Source organism: Watersipora subatra, chromosome 11 (assembly GCF_963576615.1).
Source record: "Watersipora subatra chromosome 11, tzWatSuba1.1, whole genome shotgun sequence".
Taxonomy (NCBI): Eukaryota; Metazoa; Bryozoa; class Gymnolaemata; order Cheilostomatida; family Watersiporidae; genus Watersipora; species Watersipora subatra.
This window is the reverse complement of record NC_088718.1, coordinates 40,147,875-40,167,192: the sequence shown is the minus strand read 5'-3', so window position 1 is coordinate 40,167,192 and position 19,318 is coordinate 40,147,875. Positions and strand designations below refer to the sequence as shown.

At 37.8% G+C, this 19,318-nt stretch overlaps 1 protein-coding gene and 1 long non-coding RNA gene across 2 annotated transcripts; one reads left to right on the top strand and one right to left on the bottom strand.

Moving 5' to 3' along the window:
• Positions 1–925: 925 nt before the first annotated feature.
• On the top strand, positions 926–2,129 carry LOC137408799 (uncharacterized). Its single transcript, XR_010980133.1, has 3 exons — positions 926–1,216; positions 1,328–1,419; positions 1,550–2,129. It is a non-coding gene; the product is annotated as an uncharacterized lncRNA (long non-coding RNA).
• Positions 2,130–5,251: 3,122 nt separating this feature from the next.
• Positions 5,252–8,864, bottom strand: LOC137408065 (zinc finger protein 862-like). Its single transcript, XM_068094455.1, has 8 exons — positions 8,541–8,864; positions 8,192–8,354; positions 7,863–8,001; positions 7,680–7,697; positions 7,138–7,368; positions 6,657–6,948; positions 6,046–6,362; positions 5,252–5,834 (listed from the first exon to the last, which is right to left on the bottom strand). Exons 1-8 carry the CDS (start codon positions 8,862–8,864, stop codon positions 5,252–5,254), a joined length of 2,067 nt encoding a protein of 688 aa, XP_067950556.1.
• Between the last annotated feature and the right edge of the window lie 10,454 nt (positions 8,865–19,318).

Here is a 19,318-nt window from a genome sequence, read left to right as displayed (position 1 = left end):
GGACAATATCGTAGGTGGACCTAGCATTGTTTTTCACAGACTTCATGAGTCGAAGAAAACACTGATTCGAGAAAGAAAGTTTGGAAAGGAATCCAAACTTTGTGAACTTATTCTAGGAGTTGATGCAAATGCATTATATTTGTGGAGTATGATGCATGAAATGCCTACTGGAAACCCTAGAATAAGACGATTCGAAAATGGATTTGCATACACTCATTCTCGAAAAAATAGCATGGCTGCTCATGGATGGTTACAATTTTTGACTTGGAAGGACAATATTCAAATCTTACATGAAAACAACGATAAAGAATTTAGAATTGGACAACATAATCTTCCTGTTGATGGATATTGTGAAGAATCGAATACAGTGTTTCAATTTCATGGATGTTTCTGGCATGGACATAACTGTAACAAGACCAAAGGAATAAGTATACATCCATATAAGAATCGACCCATGAGTGAAGTTCTGGAGGAAACGATAAAGAAGGAAGAATATGTTAAAGAACTTGGATATCGTTTAGTAAGAATCTGGGAGTGTGAATGGAACAAGATGATTGAGGATAACACCGAGATTAAGAACTTTATTAGTATCTTCAACGAAGAGTTTTATCCTTCCAATTCCTTTGCCACCGAGGATGAGATTATTCAGCAGATTATAAAAGGGGAGATATATGGATTCATTGAATGTGATATATCTGTTCCTGAAAACTTATACGAAAAGTTTTCAGAAATGAGCCCCATTTTCAAGTATACATCTTTGAATAGAAATCATCTTAGTGAAAGTATGAAAGAATTTGCTGAAAAGGAAGGAATGCTACCTCAAGAACAACGAACTTTGGTGGGGAGTATGTTTGGAGAAAAAATTTTACTACTCACCACTTTAGCAAAATGGTATCTTAATCATGGATTGATTATAACCAAAATATATCAAGTCATAGAATACACCCCTAGAAGAGTTTTCCAGTCATTTGGAGAATCTGTCTCAAATGCTAGAAGAGCTGGTGACAAAGATCCTGACCAAGAGTTGATAGCCACAACCAATAAACTCATTGGAAATTCATCGTACGGGAAAACAATCACTGAGAAATTAAAACATCGAAATGTCAAGTATATTCAAGGAGATTATGAAGCATCCTTGAGAATACGATCACACAGATTTGAATCTTTGGAGGAAATCGTTGATAGCTTCTATGAGTTGACTCAACACAAGCCTTCGGTTAGTAGTATATATTTATTATCTTATTGATATAATTGAATCATAATGAAAAATTTACTTGAGCTAATATATGTAAAGGAATCTAATAGGACTGTATATATATTTATTCAGATGAAAATGGATATACCTGTACATATCGGATTCTCCATATTACAACTGGCTAAACTTCGGATGTTGGAGTTCTACTATGACTTCATGGATAGGTAAGTAATCTCATTTGTATCTTTTAGAAAAAATATGTATAATGGTAAACATTTGAATGATAATTTTTGAAATGGGAGTATTATAATACTAAGATAACAAGAATTAAGGATTGAAATTTTTTTATTTTAGATACTTCGACAGAAAGGACTTCCAGTATGTGGCGATGGATACAGATAGTGCCTACATGGCTCTTTCAGCACCTATGGATAATATCGTTAGAAAAGAGATCGCTGATATATACTACAAAGAATATGGAAAATGGTTTCCTAGGATGTATTGCGATCGACACGCGGATGATTTCCAACTCTGTAAATCTGTTCCTACAAAGTTGTGGGAATTACAAAATTGTTGCAAAGAAGTATATCAATATGATATAAGGACTCCTGGTTTATTCAAAGTAGAATTTTCAGGACATGGAATAGTAGCCTTAAATTCTAAGACTTACTTTTGCTGGAATGATGAAACTCATTCTACAAAGCATAGCAGTAAAGGATTAAGTAAAACTACGAATAGTTTTACAAAAGACACTTTTTTAAAAGTATTACATTCAAGATCTCCTAAGGAAGGGGTAAACAAAGGTTTTGTAAAAAAAGACAATAGAGTGTTCTCATACACTCAACTTAGAACTGGATTAACATATTTTTATTCAAAAAGAAGAGTATGTAACGATGGAGTGAGCACAGAATATATTTTAGCATAATTTTTAGAAGTGAATTTGTTGTTAAGTATATATGATAGTAGAGTTTTGCTCCTCGATGTATTATTACTATAAAATTTTATTTTCTTCATTGGCTCTTCTTTTTGTATATACAATATCAATAATATATAACTAAGCTCATATAAATTCAATATACTATCCAATGTAAAATCATTTCGAATGTAGACTTTCTCATAGTAACATGACTCAAAACATTCTGATTAAAGATTTTGTTCCATTCGAGGTTGCAGAAATAATCCCAGATAACATCTTGGTTCATCTTGACAAAAATGAACAAATTCGTACACATCTTACCGAGGAATGTTTATACTACATTCTAGGAACAGCTGCTTTTAGAAAAGTTGTGTCATTGAAAAGATTAAAGTCCAACTGTGTCTGCAGTGCGTTGGAATGCAGGGAATGTTTGAAATCAACATTATGTGTAAAAGAAATATCGATAACACCCTCAGATTTGAAGATGACCTTTGAATGGGTTGATCTTGAAGCTACCATTCGAGAAGGTAAAATTGGAAAAGAGGTTGATTTAGAATGGATTAACAGATTTATCGCGACCGATTTTAAAACGATGGAAGAAACGATTTTTGAAACCGTGTTTTGGAATAGAATTCGGCACTACATGACTCATCCTACTCAACGTGATGAAACGAAACAACTGCTCTTCAGAAGACTCATTCATATAGCACAATTTCCATTAATCGGAGAAAGCGTGGAAGAGGAAATCGAGCATGAAATTGATGATGTAATTATAGATGAAAAATCTGTTGGATGAAAATAAAAAAAAAAGATTCGGAATGATATTAAGTCTACTCCTCTAGATTTCTCCACCATTCTTCAATTTAGCTCTGTTGGTGAAGGAACCAAAAAAAAAAACGAAGAAAACAGAAACAATGTCGGTTATATTTCTAGAGGAGTTTATTCCAGCTCATCTTAAGGATGGACAATTATCAAGAGTGGTTGTAAAGAAAAACACAAAAAAATTCATCAGAAGAGTTACTGAAGAAACTTTTTACTATGTTATCGGATTCTATATCTATAAACGTTTCGTAACATATTTAGAAAGTCGGTGTGGATGCTTCGAGGGAGCTCGAGGATGTCAATATTGTATTAGAATAATGCAAATACGATATGGAAATGAAGGATTGACTCGACAAGAACTTCATGAGACTTTTGCCGAACTCGATATTGGAACGTGTTTGGAATCTGCTCAAATCGGACCAAGGAGAGACAAAGTCCAACTATCATTATTATCCTCACTTGATTGGAACACACCTTCAAACATAATATTAACCGAAACAAGACTTTATCCATATTTGAGAGGAGAAGCCAATGATCAACATGCTACAAATCGTTACTTCAGTGAACTCCTACATATCAATGGGAAGAATTGATAATCATCACAGTTAGACTTTGCATAATTCTTTATATTTAATCACTTTATATCCAAGAAGGATTGACTCATCAAATAGAATTGAATAACTTTTTTTTTGTATAGTATTTCAAGATAATTTTGAAGAATGAACTATATATATTATATTGACATACTTTTTTATGCATTTTCTTTGCCTACTTCAGTCAAGAGAGTAGTATTTTAAAAAGACACTATGACTATAATGAATTTGCACATTATAATATTTCTCATTTTACGCTTTACGGGAATAATTAATGGAAATCAAAGAATTCAATATGTTACCGATGCGAATAACTGCTTAAGCAGAACACTCAATGAATTTGAAGTTTCATTACTACTTCCATTCGAAGAAACTACTTTATATCACAAGAATAATGAAACATGCGGAAGAATATTTCCATTGGACTACATTCATTGTGGTTATCCATTACCAGGCAATCACAGATTTGCGTGTAAAGAACTACTAAATGAAGATGAAACAAATGGAAAAAACCTATACCTTAATCCTATAGTGTCAGCTTCATCGGAGCAAGTTCTAACATATTCTGAATGTGAATATTCAGTTCAAAATTCCACAATCGATATTCTAATTGATTTCAAATTATTCTACAGAGGAGAATTATGTGGATATAACTCTACTCTTTCAATGTTGCAATGTCCTCCAGGATCGAATTTTCAAGATATTGACTTTATCTGTAATCTTCAACCTATTTCAAATTCTACTACACCTAAAGATACCTTCATATATGATAATATTGGAAATAATGAAGGATTAGATTTGTTACTTCCTGTTCAGTTTCTCAATTCTTTGGGAAAATCAACTCTTATTTTAGTTCTTCGATGTGACACAGAAATTGATGAAAGATGTATTCCAAAACTTTCCTTTTTAAAACGAATGACAGAATGATTTTGAATTTTTTGTAACATTTATAGTTTATATTTTATAATAAAAACTTATCTCTCATTCAACCAAATATATAACAATCTCCGGAAAATCAACCCCTCGGTGTCCCAGATATTAACCCCCTCACTCATCCGCTAGGTAATCTCTCGCTCTCCTCGATAATCCGCGAGATCCACTCCGGAAAACCATCCAGCCCTCGATGTCCCAGATATTCACCCCCACTATTCCACCGATAATCGGCGACGATTCGCCCGACTAATCCGCGACGATTCCCCCGACTAATCCCGCGATAATCCGCGTTTAATCGGATGACTCATCCCCCGCTAATCCGATGACTCATCCACAAATAATCCGCCGATTACGCCAGGAGCGGATCCGTAACCCCTCGAATTCAACCCCCTACTCTACACCACAATTTCCCCCCAAACCCCAACATCTCATTCAACTCCACACGATTCAATCTACACCCCTAGCCAATTTAATTCACAACCCCCTTTTTCTATCCCCCCGCTGGATCCGTCACTTTTATGTGTAGATCTGCTCTCTATATACTACTCCCGCGCTAGCGGAAATTTTTTAAATTGGGACCTAAGCAGGTTAACATTGTATTTCAGCTCTAAGATTATGCTTAAGTGAATTACAAAAATATCAAAACAAATCACAGGCAACTTTTATGAAATTAATGTTGTACACTACAGTTCTGCAAAAAAACATTGTATCATATCCATGGTGATGAACATAACTTAAACACAAAACTCTCAAAAGTTTACTGTAAACGAATTTGGTAGTTAGACAGAGATTCTATATCATCTCTACATTTGAGTCTGCACTGATTTGGGATGAGGTAGCTGCTGCTCCTTGATGTTTTAAATTGTAGGTTTTGGCAGACTTTTTAAGGTTTTTGAGTAGGTCAGCTTTCAACTCTGTTTCAAAGCAGCAGGTAGAAAAGTTTATTTTAGTGGCTATCAGCGCATTCACCGTTTCGGAACATAGGTCAGCCCTAGCCTCGGTATGTATTTTTTTAAGCATAGAAAAAACGCGCTCTGTTGCTGCATTACTGTGAGGTATGCAGAGAATGGCCCTCATTAAAGTCGTCAGTAAGGGATAACGCTCTAATGCCATAGCATCCCAAAACTTTGCTGGTGTTGATTGCGATGCTGGAGTATCATCTAGCTGCAGGTTGACCCATTCCTGATGAATAAGGTCTAGATCAGCAGGCTGCGTAAATATGCCAAGTTCTTTAGCTAGCCATCTGATGTCATCAGGCTTGAAGGACATCTTCTGGTTAACATCACTAGCTGGAACCATCTTTAGGACTTTGCTGGCCAAAGGAAATAACTCCAACATTTTAGATATAGCAGCCATTTGGACATTTCTGACTGAGCTGAAAGTAACCAATAATATATACAGTAATCAGTTATTTATGGCAATTTGACTGTGAAAAGTATGGCAAGATGTTTCCTTATTTAGACTTTTAGTTTTGAGACTTATAGCTGGCCAATAAGAATAACAGCAAAATGAGAAAACAAATTTTGGAACACCAGACCAAGTGACTGCTAATAAGCCATACTTCACATGTTGTTTAACTTACTGACCTGAAGAACTGTTGGATTTGGACTTGGCTAGCCTCATCTTCCAAGGCTACTAGCTGGGTCCGACACTCTGTACCAACAAATAGTTCCAAGTCAGAAAGCTGTTTCTGCGGGTCTGTATATGGAACCTCTGTAACTGCAGCGTGTTTCTTTATCTCAGGAACACTGATGAGACAGCTCATGCATTGTTTGATTAGCCTCTCCATAGAAGAATAAAGATCCACAATTAGTAAATCTTCACCGTGTAACCAATTATTGTCATGCAATTTAACTATTGCAACACAACATTTTTGCCTAAATAGTTGACACAACGAAGTGTTCTTATTTCCGAGACAAAATGAGATGTAAGTAGCACACTCAAAAAAAAGCTTCTCTCTGTATTTGTTTTATTGAAAGTTTTTCACAATAAGGCACAGTTACTCAGAATTCATAAAGTGTCGATTAATATTTTAAGTTTAGATTTTTTTACAGGAGCAAAAAAGAGGTTAACGTTAAGATGGAATCGTTCATATCAGGAACAAATGGCCTTCTCTGCAATAAAATCCTTACCCTGGGCTGAAAGTTGCAAGTTATAATGCATTTAAGTACTGCAACAATACAACAAAACATTTTACCTGAAATTTCATGTTGAAGGCATAGAATGGTTCCAGAAATGTGTTGACGAAGTGCAGCCATGGAAGCAGCAGAGGGTTCATAAGTTGACTGTAAATATAGTGAACTTTAGAGCGAGGTCTATCAATTTCACAGTGAGCTCCGAAGTATGACCTTAGAGCACTGTACTGCTTCAACACACGCTCAACGCATTTTCGCAAACTCAACCATCGTGTGGGACAATGTTTCAACAGGCGTTGCTGCTCCACTCCAACAAATTCTTGAAACTCACGCAACTTTTCCATGCGCTTAGTGCTGCAATTAGAGGTTAAATCAGTAGTCTAAATAAACTTACGTAGACATTTCTAGGCATAGACATCAACAAACAGTAGTAATTTAGGCTAAATGCACGGTCTATTTTGCAACATTGTAAATAAAGCTATATCAGTTTGAGCCAAATCTGTCAGTAAGTTCATTAAATGCAACATAGCTCGGTGTGCATACCTGTTTTTAAAATGAGATACCATATCACATATCAGCTCATTGACATTGAACAAAGCTTCGTTTAGAGATTTACCCACTGCCAAATTAGCCATGTGGCAGATACACCCTACATCCACTATCTGAGGGTTCACAGCTCGCATTTTAGCAATCACTCCATTGCGATGCCCTTTCATGACAGAACAGTTGTCACTGTTAAAGGCTATCACCTTTTCCCATGGTATCTTTAGATAGCTAAAATTAACAGACACATGCATAAATGACTTGTTATGTGTCGCCATCAACATCAACTATCACCCGACCCTCATTTTACAGTTAGCTATGCCTTAAGTACCACATCAGAGAAACAGTGAGTTACTTTCCAGAGTCTTACTTGTTGGTTGATTAAATAAAAGAGGCAATGTTAAAGTGCAAATTAGTGAGCTCAGCAGGATCTAAGCAGAATCAGAACATGAATGTTAGAATTGCTTTTGCTCCACAGAATGTTAGAATTGCTTTTGCTCCACAGAAAGTGTTAGAGGCCACTCAACAGCTGCAGTACCTACCTCTGGTACCTGTTATTCCTAGAATAATAATAACGCCAAATTAAAAGAACTAGAGTCATGAAACAAAAATCTAGTCAGCAACGATACTTTGCTTAAAACTCACCTAAGAGCTTTGTCCAGAGTAGAAAACAAATCACCTGCTGTGGACAGATTACATATCGGCATGACAATGAGTTTGGTTACAACTTTACCATCTTTAAACACTCGTGCAAGTATGGCTGTTTATCTACATGGTCATCTGTTGTCTCATCTATCATGAGGCCAAAATAGGACGATTGGCAGATTTCTGCAGCTTGTGCTGTGCAGTATGGTCCATAACCCTCTGGATCGATAGAGCATGAAAATGCAAGTTGTAGTTACGCCAATTTACTAAACAGACCAATTACACAAAACACATGCATAAAAATAAAGCTAAACAAAATTTTATGAATAATGTAAATTGAATATAAAGTCTTGATAGCTGTCTCAATAAAGATGCTTGTGGCTGTAGCAAAAAATGCTAACCGACCAACCTCTTATCATAGACATTGTCTTGGTTCGCATGCATCCATATTTTTTGGCAATTTCACTGTCAGGAAACATTTCGGGAACAAGTTTGGTGAAGTGGTCAGCAGCAGAAAATGACAAATTGTGCTTTGCCATGAATAGCGTGAAAAGGGATTCTGCTTTTGTTACCTAAAATAGATATGGTCAGTGTATTACCAAAATTTTAACATTTTTGTGACCTAATACAAGCTTAAATGCAAAAGTATATCACCTATCTTTTGTACTTTAAAATATACTAGTCCAGGATCAACAAACATAATGCTACATTTTAGGAGGCTTAAAGCTGGAAAAGAATATAATCCAGCGCTGCATTACCTTGCATTCATTACTAATTTGTTTATTTGTCCTGTTAGCTTTACTCTCAAAACTTATTTGAAAAATTTCCTCATTTCCTATTTGAAAAAAGTCTTGTAGCTTGTTGGTCTTCTTAAGAGCTTCCTCGTGCTTGCTGTGTTTGACAGATTTTATATGTCGTATGACATCGTTCCGTCCGCCATACTCAACGCTAAAATTAGCTTTACACCAGGTACAATGACCGGATGATACATCCCAAGTACCCTTAGTGCTTGATGCAATGAAGGGCCATTCTTTGGTCCATTCTGGTTTAAATTTTGACGCGTACTTGACTTTTTTGGACATGACTGAACGGTGGATCGTATATCGTGACTTGAAAAACAAGAAAATGTCAAGGCCGTAGGAAACGCCCACCCAAAGAGCTATACATATAAATCTTTACTTAGACCTAGGTAGTGCGAGGGGCCTACGAAAAACAAATGTTCTGAAACGTTCGAGTGCCTAGTTCAAAGGCCATAAAGTTACCAAACAATAATTCTATGCACGAAGCCATAAAAAGTGTATTTCGATACAGCGAGTCTTTCGTTATAATTAGATTACGCGCATCGCGTTAATGCTATAGCGACTGATAAATAAATTGATCGGTATTTTTTCCTAGAACAAAACATAAGTCCGGGAGTTTACCGGGAGATTTTATTTTTGCAGGAGGGTAATCTCAATTCCGGGAGGGTCCCGCAAAATCCAGGAGAGTTGACAGCTCTGTCCGCTGGCTGCTTTCGAGGGTGAGTAAGTTGTTTTATTGTTTGCTTTGACCAATAAAACGAACGTCAGTATGTCTGCCCAAAATGCGATAAACCTTTATGACTCTGAAAAATGACTGCTGAGAACAAAGTATATATCTGGCAAAATTAACACGTTATGAAACTTGCACTTTTCAGCAAGTTATTTTAAGATTTGACACTGTGAATGGAAAGCGAAGTTCTTTGCAAATAAACACGCTTCTCATCTTTGTTTCCATGTTTGTGGCTAGTTTAGTAGACCCCCCTATAACGTAAACCTTCTATTTGTAGCCTATAACCTTATTCCACTTATAAATCCATTATAGTTGGAAAAAGACTCCACTCAATATTCCATATAAAACTCCACTTAAATGAAGAATTGATGTAAAGTTTTTGTTTTGTATAGCGTAAGACATTTCATATACAGTAGAAGCTCCCACAACATAAATAATCCGTTCCAAAAACAATTACATTGTCGAGATTTTACATTATACGAACATTAAAATACATGTAAATTGCCTAATCCATTCCAAGATCTTTCCAAACTCACTTCTTTGGCCATTGAAAAAGAAAAGAGCTAGACTTAACTTTTTAATGGGTTGGCTGCTTCGTAACTGGTATATTATTAGTTTGCATCGATAACTTGTCTTTTTTTCTGATGAATTTTACTAGTTTTATAGACTGTGATTGCAGTACTTTTACAATAAGTTGATGGAGAGCGCATATATTTGGCGTCTATTTACAATGATTTGTTTATTTTTTTTAAACAGCAAAGTTTATTCTGTGAAGTAAAACTGATAACAAATATCTTATAGTATGCGTCTACAATAAGCAAAACACAAATATATTTTACAACAAAAAGAGTTGTGTCCACCTGTCAGTCATCTATCTGTATCCAAGAGTCAAGGTTAGCATAAAAGATAACTGAATGCCACAAATTTACGATGCTCCCAATTTGTGACATTCAGATTGGTATACTGACACTATAACACCTGTACCGATCAATCACCTTTGAGTATTTATTAACAATACAACAAGCTACCTATACTCTGTTTTGTCGATACATTTTATGATCTATTATGACGAACTAAAATGTCATGAAAGTTGTATATATATTGGATATAACACTATACGTATGTATTTATTTCTCACAAGTGCGGCTAGATATGTTACCATTAAAATCGAATTTGGGAAATTGCTCTTACTTGACACTTTACATTATGTGGCATTTTTACATAGTACGAAGCAAAAACTTTGCATAATTCTTTTACGCTATTGGGAGTTTACATTATAGGAACGTCTAATGTACTATAAATCATCCAATTGGTGCAAGTTTTCAAATTCAATAACGAGAGTTCCATAGTTAGCCTTAAATGATCATTTCTCTCATGCCACATTTAGAAGAGAAAATGGCAAATAGGGGTATTTCTATTATACATAATAGTAACTATAACCTCAGTCTAGTGTACTATGAGAGATCTCTATCATACATGTATATACAAGTAACAATAACCTCAGTCTAGTGTGGAGTGAGAGATCGTCAGGTGTGGCGACAAAGCAATAAAAACATGTAGCCCACAATTTTAAAGAAATACCGGGAGGAGGTTGAATAATGCAGGCGCTAGAGTGTCGGTCTACTAAGGTGAATGTAATAAGTTTTGTTGAAAGCGATCCTTTATCCTAACCTCTAACCTGACTTTGAAAAATGGACTAACAGACAAACACTTCTCTTACAATAGTAAATACCGTAAATCCTCTATTTGAATGCCATCTCAAATAGGACGCCACGACAGCAGAAAGGTTGAACAAGCACAACCCTTTAATTGAATGCCACCTTTATTTGACTGCAATTTTGACATTCTTTGATGTTACAAACCTATAATAGAAAGCGGTCAGTAAGAAAGTGTTCACAAAATCGATGGTACTAATAAATTACTAATGACTCGGTTACATCAATAACAATTAATTTTTGTTGTTGTTGCTGTGACAGTAGTGGCTGTCATGATTTTAGTGACAGTACTTAAAAAGATCATCAAGACTACACCTTGAGTTAAAGTCACTAAGGTCTAAATCCGATCCTTTTTCTTCAGGATCATCCATAGTGTGGTTTACTTTGAAGTGTTCCGATGAGCGAAGAGAATACTTTTCAGAAACACCATACGATGTAGTAGAACCTATTGCCATAGACTATCGAAGTTTATTTTTTAACTCCAAAGCTTTGTTTTTTCTTTAGAACATTGAAATTGACATCAAAATAAATATTAACTGTATCTGGCTGATATTGCTTTAGGGAAAGTAGTGCATTGTTTATCTCAGTCTGATATTTCAACTTATAGGAAAAATGGTTCAAAAATGCTGGGGTTAACAGCATGTCACTCCACCCAAAGGAAATTGCAAAATATGAGGGACATTAGCATCGTTTTGCCAAATTTTTATTCAGAATTTACCTTCCCAAAATTCTGATTAGCTACATGTAGATGAGAAATACAACGCCACTCTGCATTTGACTGCCACCTCTATTTGATCACACTATAGAGGAAGGGGTGAAAAATAGAGCGCGATTCCAATAAAGGTTTTGTGGTATATATTTTTGTTTTTCTTCATTTTAGGCATATGCAATATTTCATAGTTTTTCTTTCCTGCATAGACTTTGTAGTTCAGAAGAAAAAAAAAATTGATGTAAATTTACATTGACGGTGTTCGCTTCTCTTAGCTTAACATAAAATTACCATAAACATCAACCCTAAATCAACTGAAAGTGATAAAAAAGAAGTTGTAGATACAAGCTAATAATTTCAAAGCTACTGTACGATCATTAAATTAAAATTAGGTTTTGACTTTTTTATTTAAAGAGCCGAAAAGGTGAGTTTGGTATCATGTGACTAGTATTGACCTCTGACCTTTTTATGTGTTTTACTTGTAATTAATAAATAGAGACAGTTGGGCTCTAGATGTAAAACAGTAGAGATGGTATGATGAGTGGTGTGATGAGTGGTGTGATGAGATGGTGTGATGAGATGGTGTGATGAGATGGTATGATGAGAACGTATGATGAGATGGTGTGATGAGTGGTGTCATGAGATGGTATGATGAGATGGTATGATGAGATGGTGTGATAAGATGGTGTGATGAGATAGTGTAATGAGATGGTGTGATGAGATGGTATGATGAGATGGTGTGATAAGATGGTGTGATGAGATAGTGTGATGAGATGATGTGGTGAGATGGTGTGATGAGATGGTGTGGTGAGATGGTGTGATGAGATGGTGTGATGAGATGGTGTGATGAGATGGTGTGATGAGATGGTATGATGAGATGGTGTAATGAGATGGTGTGATGAGATGGTGTGATGAGTGGTGTGATGAGTGGTGCGATGAGATGGTGTGATGAGAACGTATGATGAGATGGTATGATGAGATGGTGTGATAAGATGGTGTGATGAGATAGTGTAATGAGATGGTGTGATGAGATGGTGTGATGAGATGGTGTGATGAGATGGTATGATGAGATGGTGTGATGAGATGGTGTGATGAGATGGTGTGATGAGATGGTATGATGAGATGGTGTGATGAGATGGTGTGATGTGATGGTGTGATGAGATGGTGTGATGAGTGGTGCGATGAGATGGTGTGATGAGATGGTGTGATGAGTGGTGCGATGAGATGGTGTGATGAGATGGTGTGATGAGATGGTGTGATGAGATGGTATGATGAGATGGTGTGATGAGATGGTGTGATGTGATGGTGTGATGAGATGGTGTGATGAGATGGTGTGATGAGATGGTGTGATGTGATGGTATGATGAGATGGTGTGATGAGATGGTGTGATGAGATGGTGTGATGAGATGGTGTGATGTGATGGTGTGATGAGATGGTGGGATGAGATGGTATGATGAGATGGTGTGATGAGATGGTGTGATGAGATGGTGTGATGAGATGGTGTGATGTGATGGTGTGATGAGATGGTGTGATGAGATGGTGTGATGAGATGGTGTGATGAGTGGTGCGATGAGATGGTGGGATGAGATGGTATGATGAGATGGTGTGATGAGATGGTGTGATGAGATGGTGTGATGAGATGGTGTGATGTGATGGTGTGATGAAATGATGAGATGGTATGACGGTGTGATGAGATGGTATGATGAGATGGTGTGATGAGATGGTATGATGGTGTGATGAGATGGTATGATGAGATGGTGTGATGAGATGGTGTGATGAGTGGTGCGATGAGATGGTATGATGAAATGGTATGATGAGATGTTGTGATGAGATGGTATGATGGTATGGTGTGATGTTGTGATGAGATGGTGTGATGAGACGGTATGATAAGATGGTGTTATGAGAAGGTGTAATGAGTGGTGCGATGAGATGGTGTGATGAGATGGCGTGATGAGATGGTATGGTGTGATGTTGTGATGAGATGGTGTGATGAGACGGTATGATAAGATGTTGTGATGAGATGGTGTGATGAGATGGTATGATAAGATGGTGTTATGAGATGGTGTGTTGAGATGGTGTTATGAGATGGTGTGATGAGTGGTGCGATGAGATGGTGTGATGAGATGGTGTGATGAGATGGTATGATGGTATGGTGTGATGTTGTGATGAGATGGTGTGATGAGATGGTATGATAAGATGGTGTTATGAGATGGTGTGATGAGATGGTATGATGAGATGGTGTGATGAGATGGTGTGATGAGTGGTGCGATGAGATGGTGTGATGAAATGGTATGATGAGATGGTGTGATGAGATGGTGTGATGAGATGGTGTGATGTGATGGTGTGATGAAATGATGAGATGGTATGGCGGTGTGATGAGATGGTGCAATGAGATGGTGTGATGAGATGGTATGATGAGATGGTGCGATGAGATGGTGTGATGAGATGGTATGATGGTATGGTGTGATGTTGTGATGAGATGGTGTGATGAGACGGTATGATAAGATGGTGTTATGAGAAGGTGTAATGAGTGGTGCGATGAGATGGTGTGATGAGATGGCGTGATGAGATGGTATGGTGTGATGTTGTGATGAGATGGTGTGATGAGACGGTATGATAAGATGTTGTGATGAGATGGTGTGATGAGATGGTATGATAAGATGGTGTTATGAGATGGTGTGTTGAGATGGTGTTATGAGATGGTGTGATGAGTGGTGCGATGAGATGGTGTGATGAGATGGTGTGATGAGATGGTATGATGGTATGGTGTGATGTTGTGATGAGATGGTGTGATGAGATGGTATGATAAGATGGTGTTATGAGATGGTGTGATGAGATGGTATGATGAGATGGTGCGATGAGATGGTGTGATGAGATGGTATGATGGTATGGTGTGATGTTGTGATGAGATGGTGTGATGAGACGGTATGATAAGATGGTGTTATGAGATGGTGTGATGAGTGGTGTCATGAGATGGTATGATGAGATGGTATGATGAGATGGTGCGATGAGATGGTGTGATGATATGATGAGATGGTGTGATGAGTGGTGCGATGAGATGGTGTGATGAGATGGCGTGATGAGATGGTATGATGGTATGGTGTGATGTTGTGATGAGATGGTGTGATGAGATGGTGTGATGAGTGGTGCGATGAGATGGTGTGATGAGATTGTGTGATGGTATGGTGTGATGTTGTGATGAGATGGTGTGATGAGATGGTATGATAAGATGGTGTTATGAGATGGTGTGATGAGATGGTATGATGAGATGGTGCGATGAGATGGTGTGACGGTGTGATGGTGTGATGAGATGGTGTGATGAGTGGTGCGATGAGATGGTGTGATGAGATGGTATGATGAGATGGTGTGATGAGATGGTATGATAAGATGGTGTGATGAGATGGTGTGATGAGATGGTATGATAAGATGGTGTTATGAGATGGTATGATAAGATGGTGTTATGAGATGGTGTGATGAGATGGTATGATGAGATGGTGCGATGAGATGGTGTGATGAGATTGTGTGATGGTATGGTGTGATGTTGTGATGAGATGGTGTGATGAGATGGTATGATAAGATGGTGTTATGAGATGGTGTGATGAGATGGTATGATGAGATGGTGCGATGAGATGGTGTGATGGTGTGATGGTGTGATGAGATGGTGTGATGAGTGGTGTGATGAGATGGTGTGATGAGATGGTATGATGAGATGGTGTGATGAGATGGTATGATAAGATGGTGTGATGAGATGGTGTGATGAGATGGTACGATGAGATGGTGTGATGAGATGGTGTGATGAGATGGTGTGATGAGATGGTGTGATGAGATGATGTGATGTGTGGTGCGATGAGATGGTGTGATGAGATGGTGTGATGAGATGGTATGATAAGATGGTGTTATGAGATGGTGTGATGAGATGGTATGATGAGATGGTGCGATGAGATGGTGTGATGAGATTGTGTGATGGTATGGTGTGATGTTGTGATGAGATGGTGTGATGAGATGGTATGATAAGATGGTGTTATGAGATGGTGTGATGAGATGGTATGATGAGATGGTATGATGAGATGGTATGATGAGATGGTGCGATGAGATGGTGTGATGGTGTGATGGTGTGATGAGATGGTGTGATGAGTGGTGCGATGAGATGGTGTGATGAGATGGTGTGATGAGATGGTGTGATGAGATGGTATGATGAGATGGTGCGATGAGATGGTGTGATGGTGTGATGGTGTGATGAGATGGTGTGATGAGTGGTGCGATGAGATGGTGTGATGAGATGGTATGATGAGATGGTGTGATGAGATGGTGTGATGAGATGGTGCGATGAGATGGTGTGATGAGATAGTGTGATGAGATGGTATGATGAGATGGTGTCATGAGATGGTGCGATGAGATGGTGTTATGGTGTGATGAGATGGTGTGATGAGTGGTGCGATGAGATGGTGTGATGAGATGGTATGATGAGATGGTGTGATGAGATGGTATGATTAGATGGTGTGATGAGATGGTGTGATGAGATGGTATGATAAGATGGTGTGATGAGATGGTGTGATGAGATGGTATGATGAGATGGTATGATGAGATGGTGTGATGAGATGGTATGATAAGATGGTGTGATGAGATGGTGTGATGAGATGGTATGATGAGATGGTGTGATGAGATGGTGTGATGAGATGGTGCGATGAGATGGTGTGATGAGATAGTGTGATGAGATGGTATGATGAGATGGTGTCATGAGATGGTGCGATGAGATGGTGTTATGGTGTGATGAGATGGTGTGATGAGTGGTGCGATGAGATGGTGTGATGAGATGGTATGATGAGATGGTGTGATGAGATGGTATGATTAGATGGTGTGATGAGATGGTGTGATGAGATGGTATGATGAGTGGTGTGATGAGATGGTGTGATGAGATGGTATGATGAGATGGTGTGATGAGATGATGTGGTGAGATGGTGTGATGAGATGGTATGATTAGATGGTGTGATGAGATGTTGTGATGAGATGGTGTGATGAGTGGTGTGATGAGATGGTGTGATGAGATGGTGTGATGAGATGGTATGACGGTGTGATGTGATGGTGCGATGAGATGGTGTTATGAGATGGTATGATGAGATGGTGTGATGAGATGGTGTGATGGTGTGATGAGATGGTATGATGGTATGGTGTGTTGGTGTGATGAGATGGTGCGATGAGTGGTGCGATGAGATGGTGTGATGAGATGGTATGATGAGATGGTGTAATGAGATGGTGTGACGAGATGGTGTGATGATATGGTGTGATGTGATGGTGTGATGAAATGATGAGATGGTATGACGGTGTGATGAGATGGTTTGATGAGATGGTATGATGAGGTGGTGTGATGAGATGGTATGATAAGATGGTGTGATGAGATGGTGTGATGAGATGGTGTGATGAGATGGTGTGATGAGTGATATGATGAGATGGTATGATGAGATGTTGTTATTAGATGTTGATTAGGGGGTATAATGAGATGGTATAATTTTATAAGACAAAATCATTTTTGGAGGTAAACACATGAAATCCTCATCTGACATTCTTTCTTTGTTTAGCCGTATAATTTAATTGTTCAAATTTTAATTGTTATTATTTAATTTAACGTTTAATTGTTTTTTAGAGCAGTTTTGCCCGAAGCATTTCTTTCCGCGCAGCCTAGTTAGGAAAACCGTTGCCATCTGTACTCACCTTCTCAGACTTGCTCACTTGTTTCAGAACTATTATTCTCCGTTGAAGTAGTAAAACATCATTGTATAGACAGAGATGCGACTCTCATCTGGATGGACCCAGCTTCTGCTATGTCTTGGAGTCATTTTGGTGGTGTTCTTGCTGACTCAAACAAGGTACATTTTTGCTAATAGGTTTGTCATGATTCAACAAGATTCAATAAAATATGTAGCCTATAGTCAATCTGTTTCCCATCAAGCTTGCAGAATATTAGGTCAGAATATGGACATAGTATTGTGTATATACTGAGATCTAGATTTGCGATAGCTGACAGAATAGAAAAAACTTGCACTGTTATCTGCATTGTGCCCATTTTGAAAAAGTCATAACATCTCAAAGATGAGTATTCACTGATATTATATGTTAAATGCAATACAATTGCAATGAATGAGAATACAACTCAAACACCCAATTTCATTAAGATAGTAATAATGCCTGACTCCCTATTCTCGAATGATATGGGAGTTAGAGGGCAAGTTTTATTATTCGGAAGTACCTACTAGAGGCAGATAAAACTGAAGCTGTCCATGTAATTTGACATTGCAGCACTATCAATTTTGATGGCACATCGAGCAACATGCATCTTCGAGTAACATGCATCGTGCAATAACAGTTAATTTGCAGTGCAGATGCATAGAAAGTCTGCACTGTCAATCGACCTACAGTAGCAACCTCGTATTAATACGCAACTGCAGTACCCATGCAATTCCAAGTTTTCAAGAATGAATGTTGACAGTGGATTGCCGGGTTTCTGGTAATGCGTTATGAGAGTGAATGCGCAGTTGTCGGCTTGCAGTAGGAGAGCAGTTGTAGTAGCAGTAAATGTCTACGGTGAACTAAAAGTTGTAATACACTGCAAAAGTACTGTGTACTCCGTTGCACTGACACAGTGCAGTTCTACCGCGTCACAGCTTCTACCGTGTCACGGCTCGGTCTATTAATTTGTCTAGTGAAATGATGCGTATTCTGTTCACTGATAGCATTTACATGCTTTGGAAAGCTTCATCTCAGTAACTTACTTTTATCGAAAGCAAAGTTTAAAGCTAGACACCGAGATCTTATGTATTTTTGTAGAACGCCGATGCTTTTCTACAGAATGCCCACAGGTTTGTATAGATAACTACCATACTTTTCGGACTATTAGCCGCTACTTTTTTCTGGTTATTTGAGCCATGCGGCTTATATAAGGGCGCGGCTATTCTGTGGCTTTTTCTTTCACCACTAGGGCGCATTAACCATAATCTACGATTGGTGCGCCTTTAGCGATGAAAGAAAGCACGAAAAAATACCTAACGATACTTTTCCATTAGGCGCTAGGTTAAAAAGCGTCGGTTAATAGGAAACAGTGCCGTTAGACACTGTTCCGTTTTAAACAGCAAAGTTGCTCCCGTGTTAAAAAGCACCGTCGTGAGTTCTGTGGCCTATGCAAAGGTGTGGCCTATGTATTGTTTTATTATTGTTTTTTTGGAAACAAAAAGCAGATGCGGCTTATATAGGGGTGCGGTTTATAGTCCGAAAATTACGGTGTATAGAAAACGAGTAAGGCTCCTGTTTATAGAGTTTTGTCATGATAATCACTCACTTCACTTACTCATAACTACTGTAAAGTATTTCATACCTTGACAAACCATAAAATCTGTTAGACTGCTGTCTAAGTCTTAACCAATCATTAATTACAAAACTGGGGGTATTGATTGTTTGCGCATTCTTCACAACTAAGTAGACAGTGGGAGTTTTGCACTCCTGCTATTAGTGCTAACAAGTATTTGGTATAGCAATATTTCTATAACAATATATTTGTTGACAATACACTATCTAATGGTCTTCAAGTCTC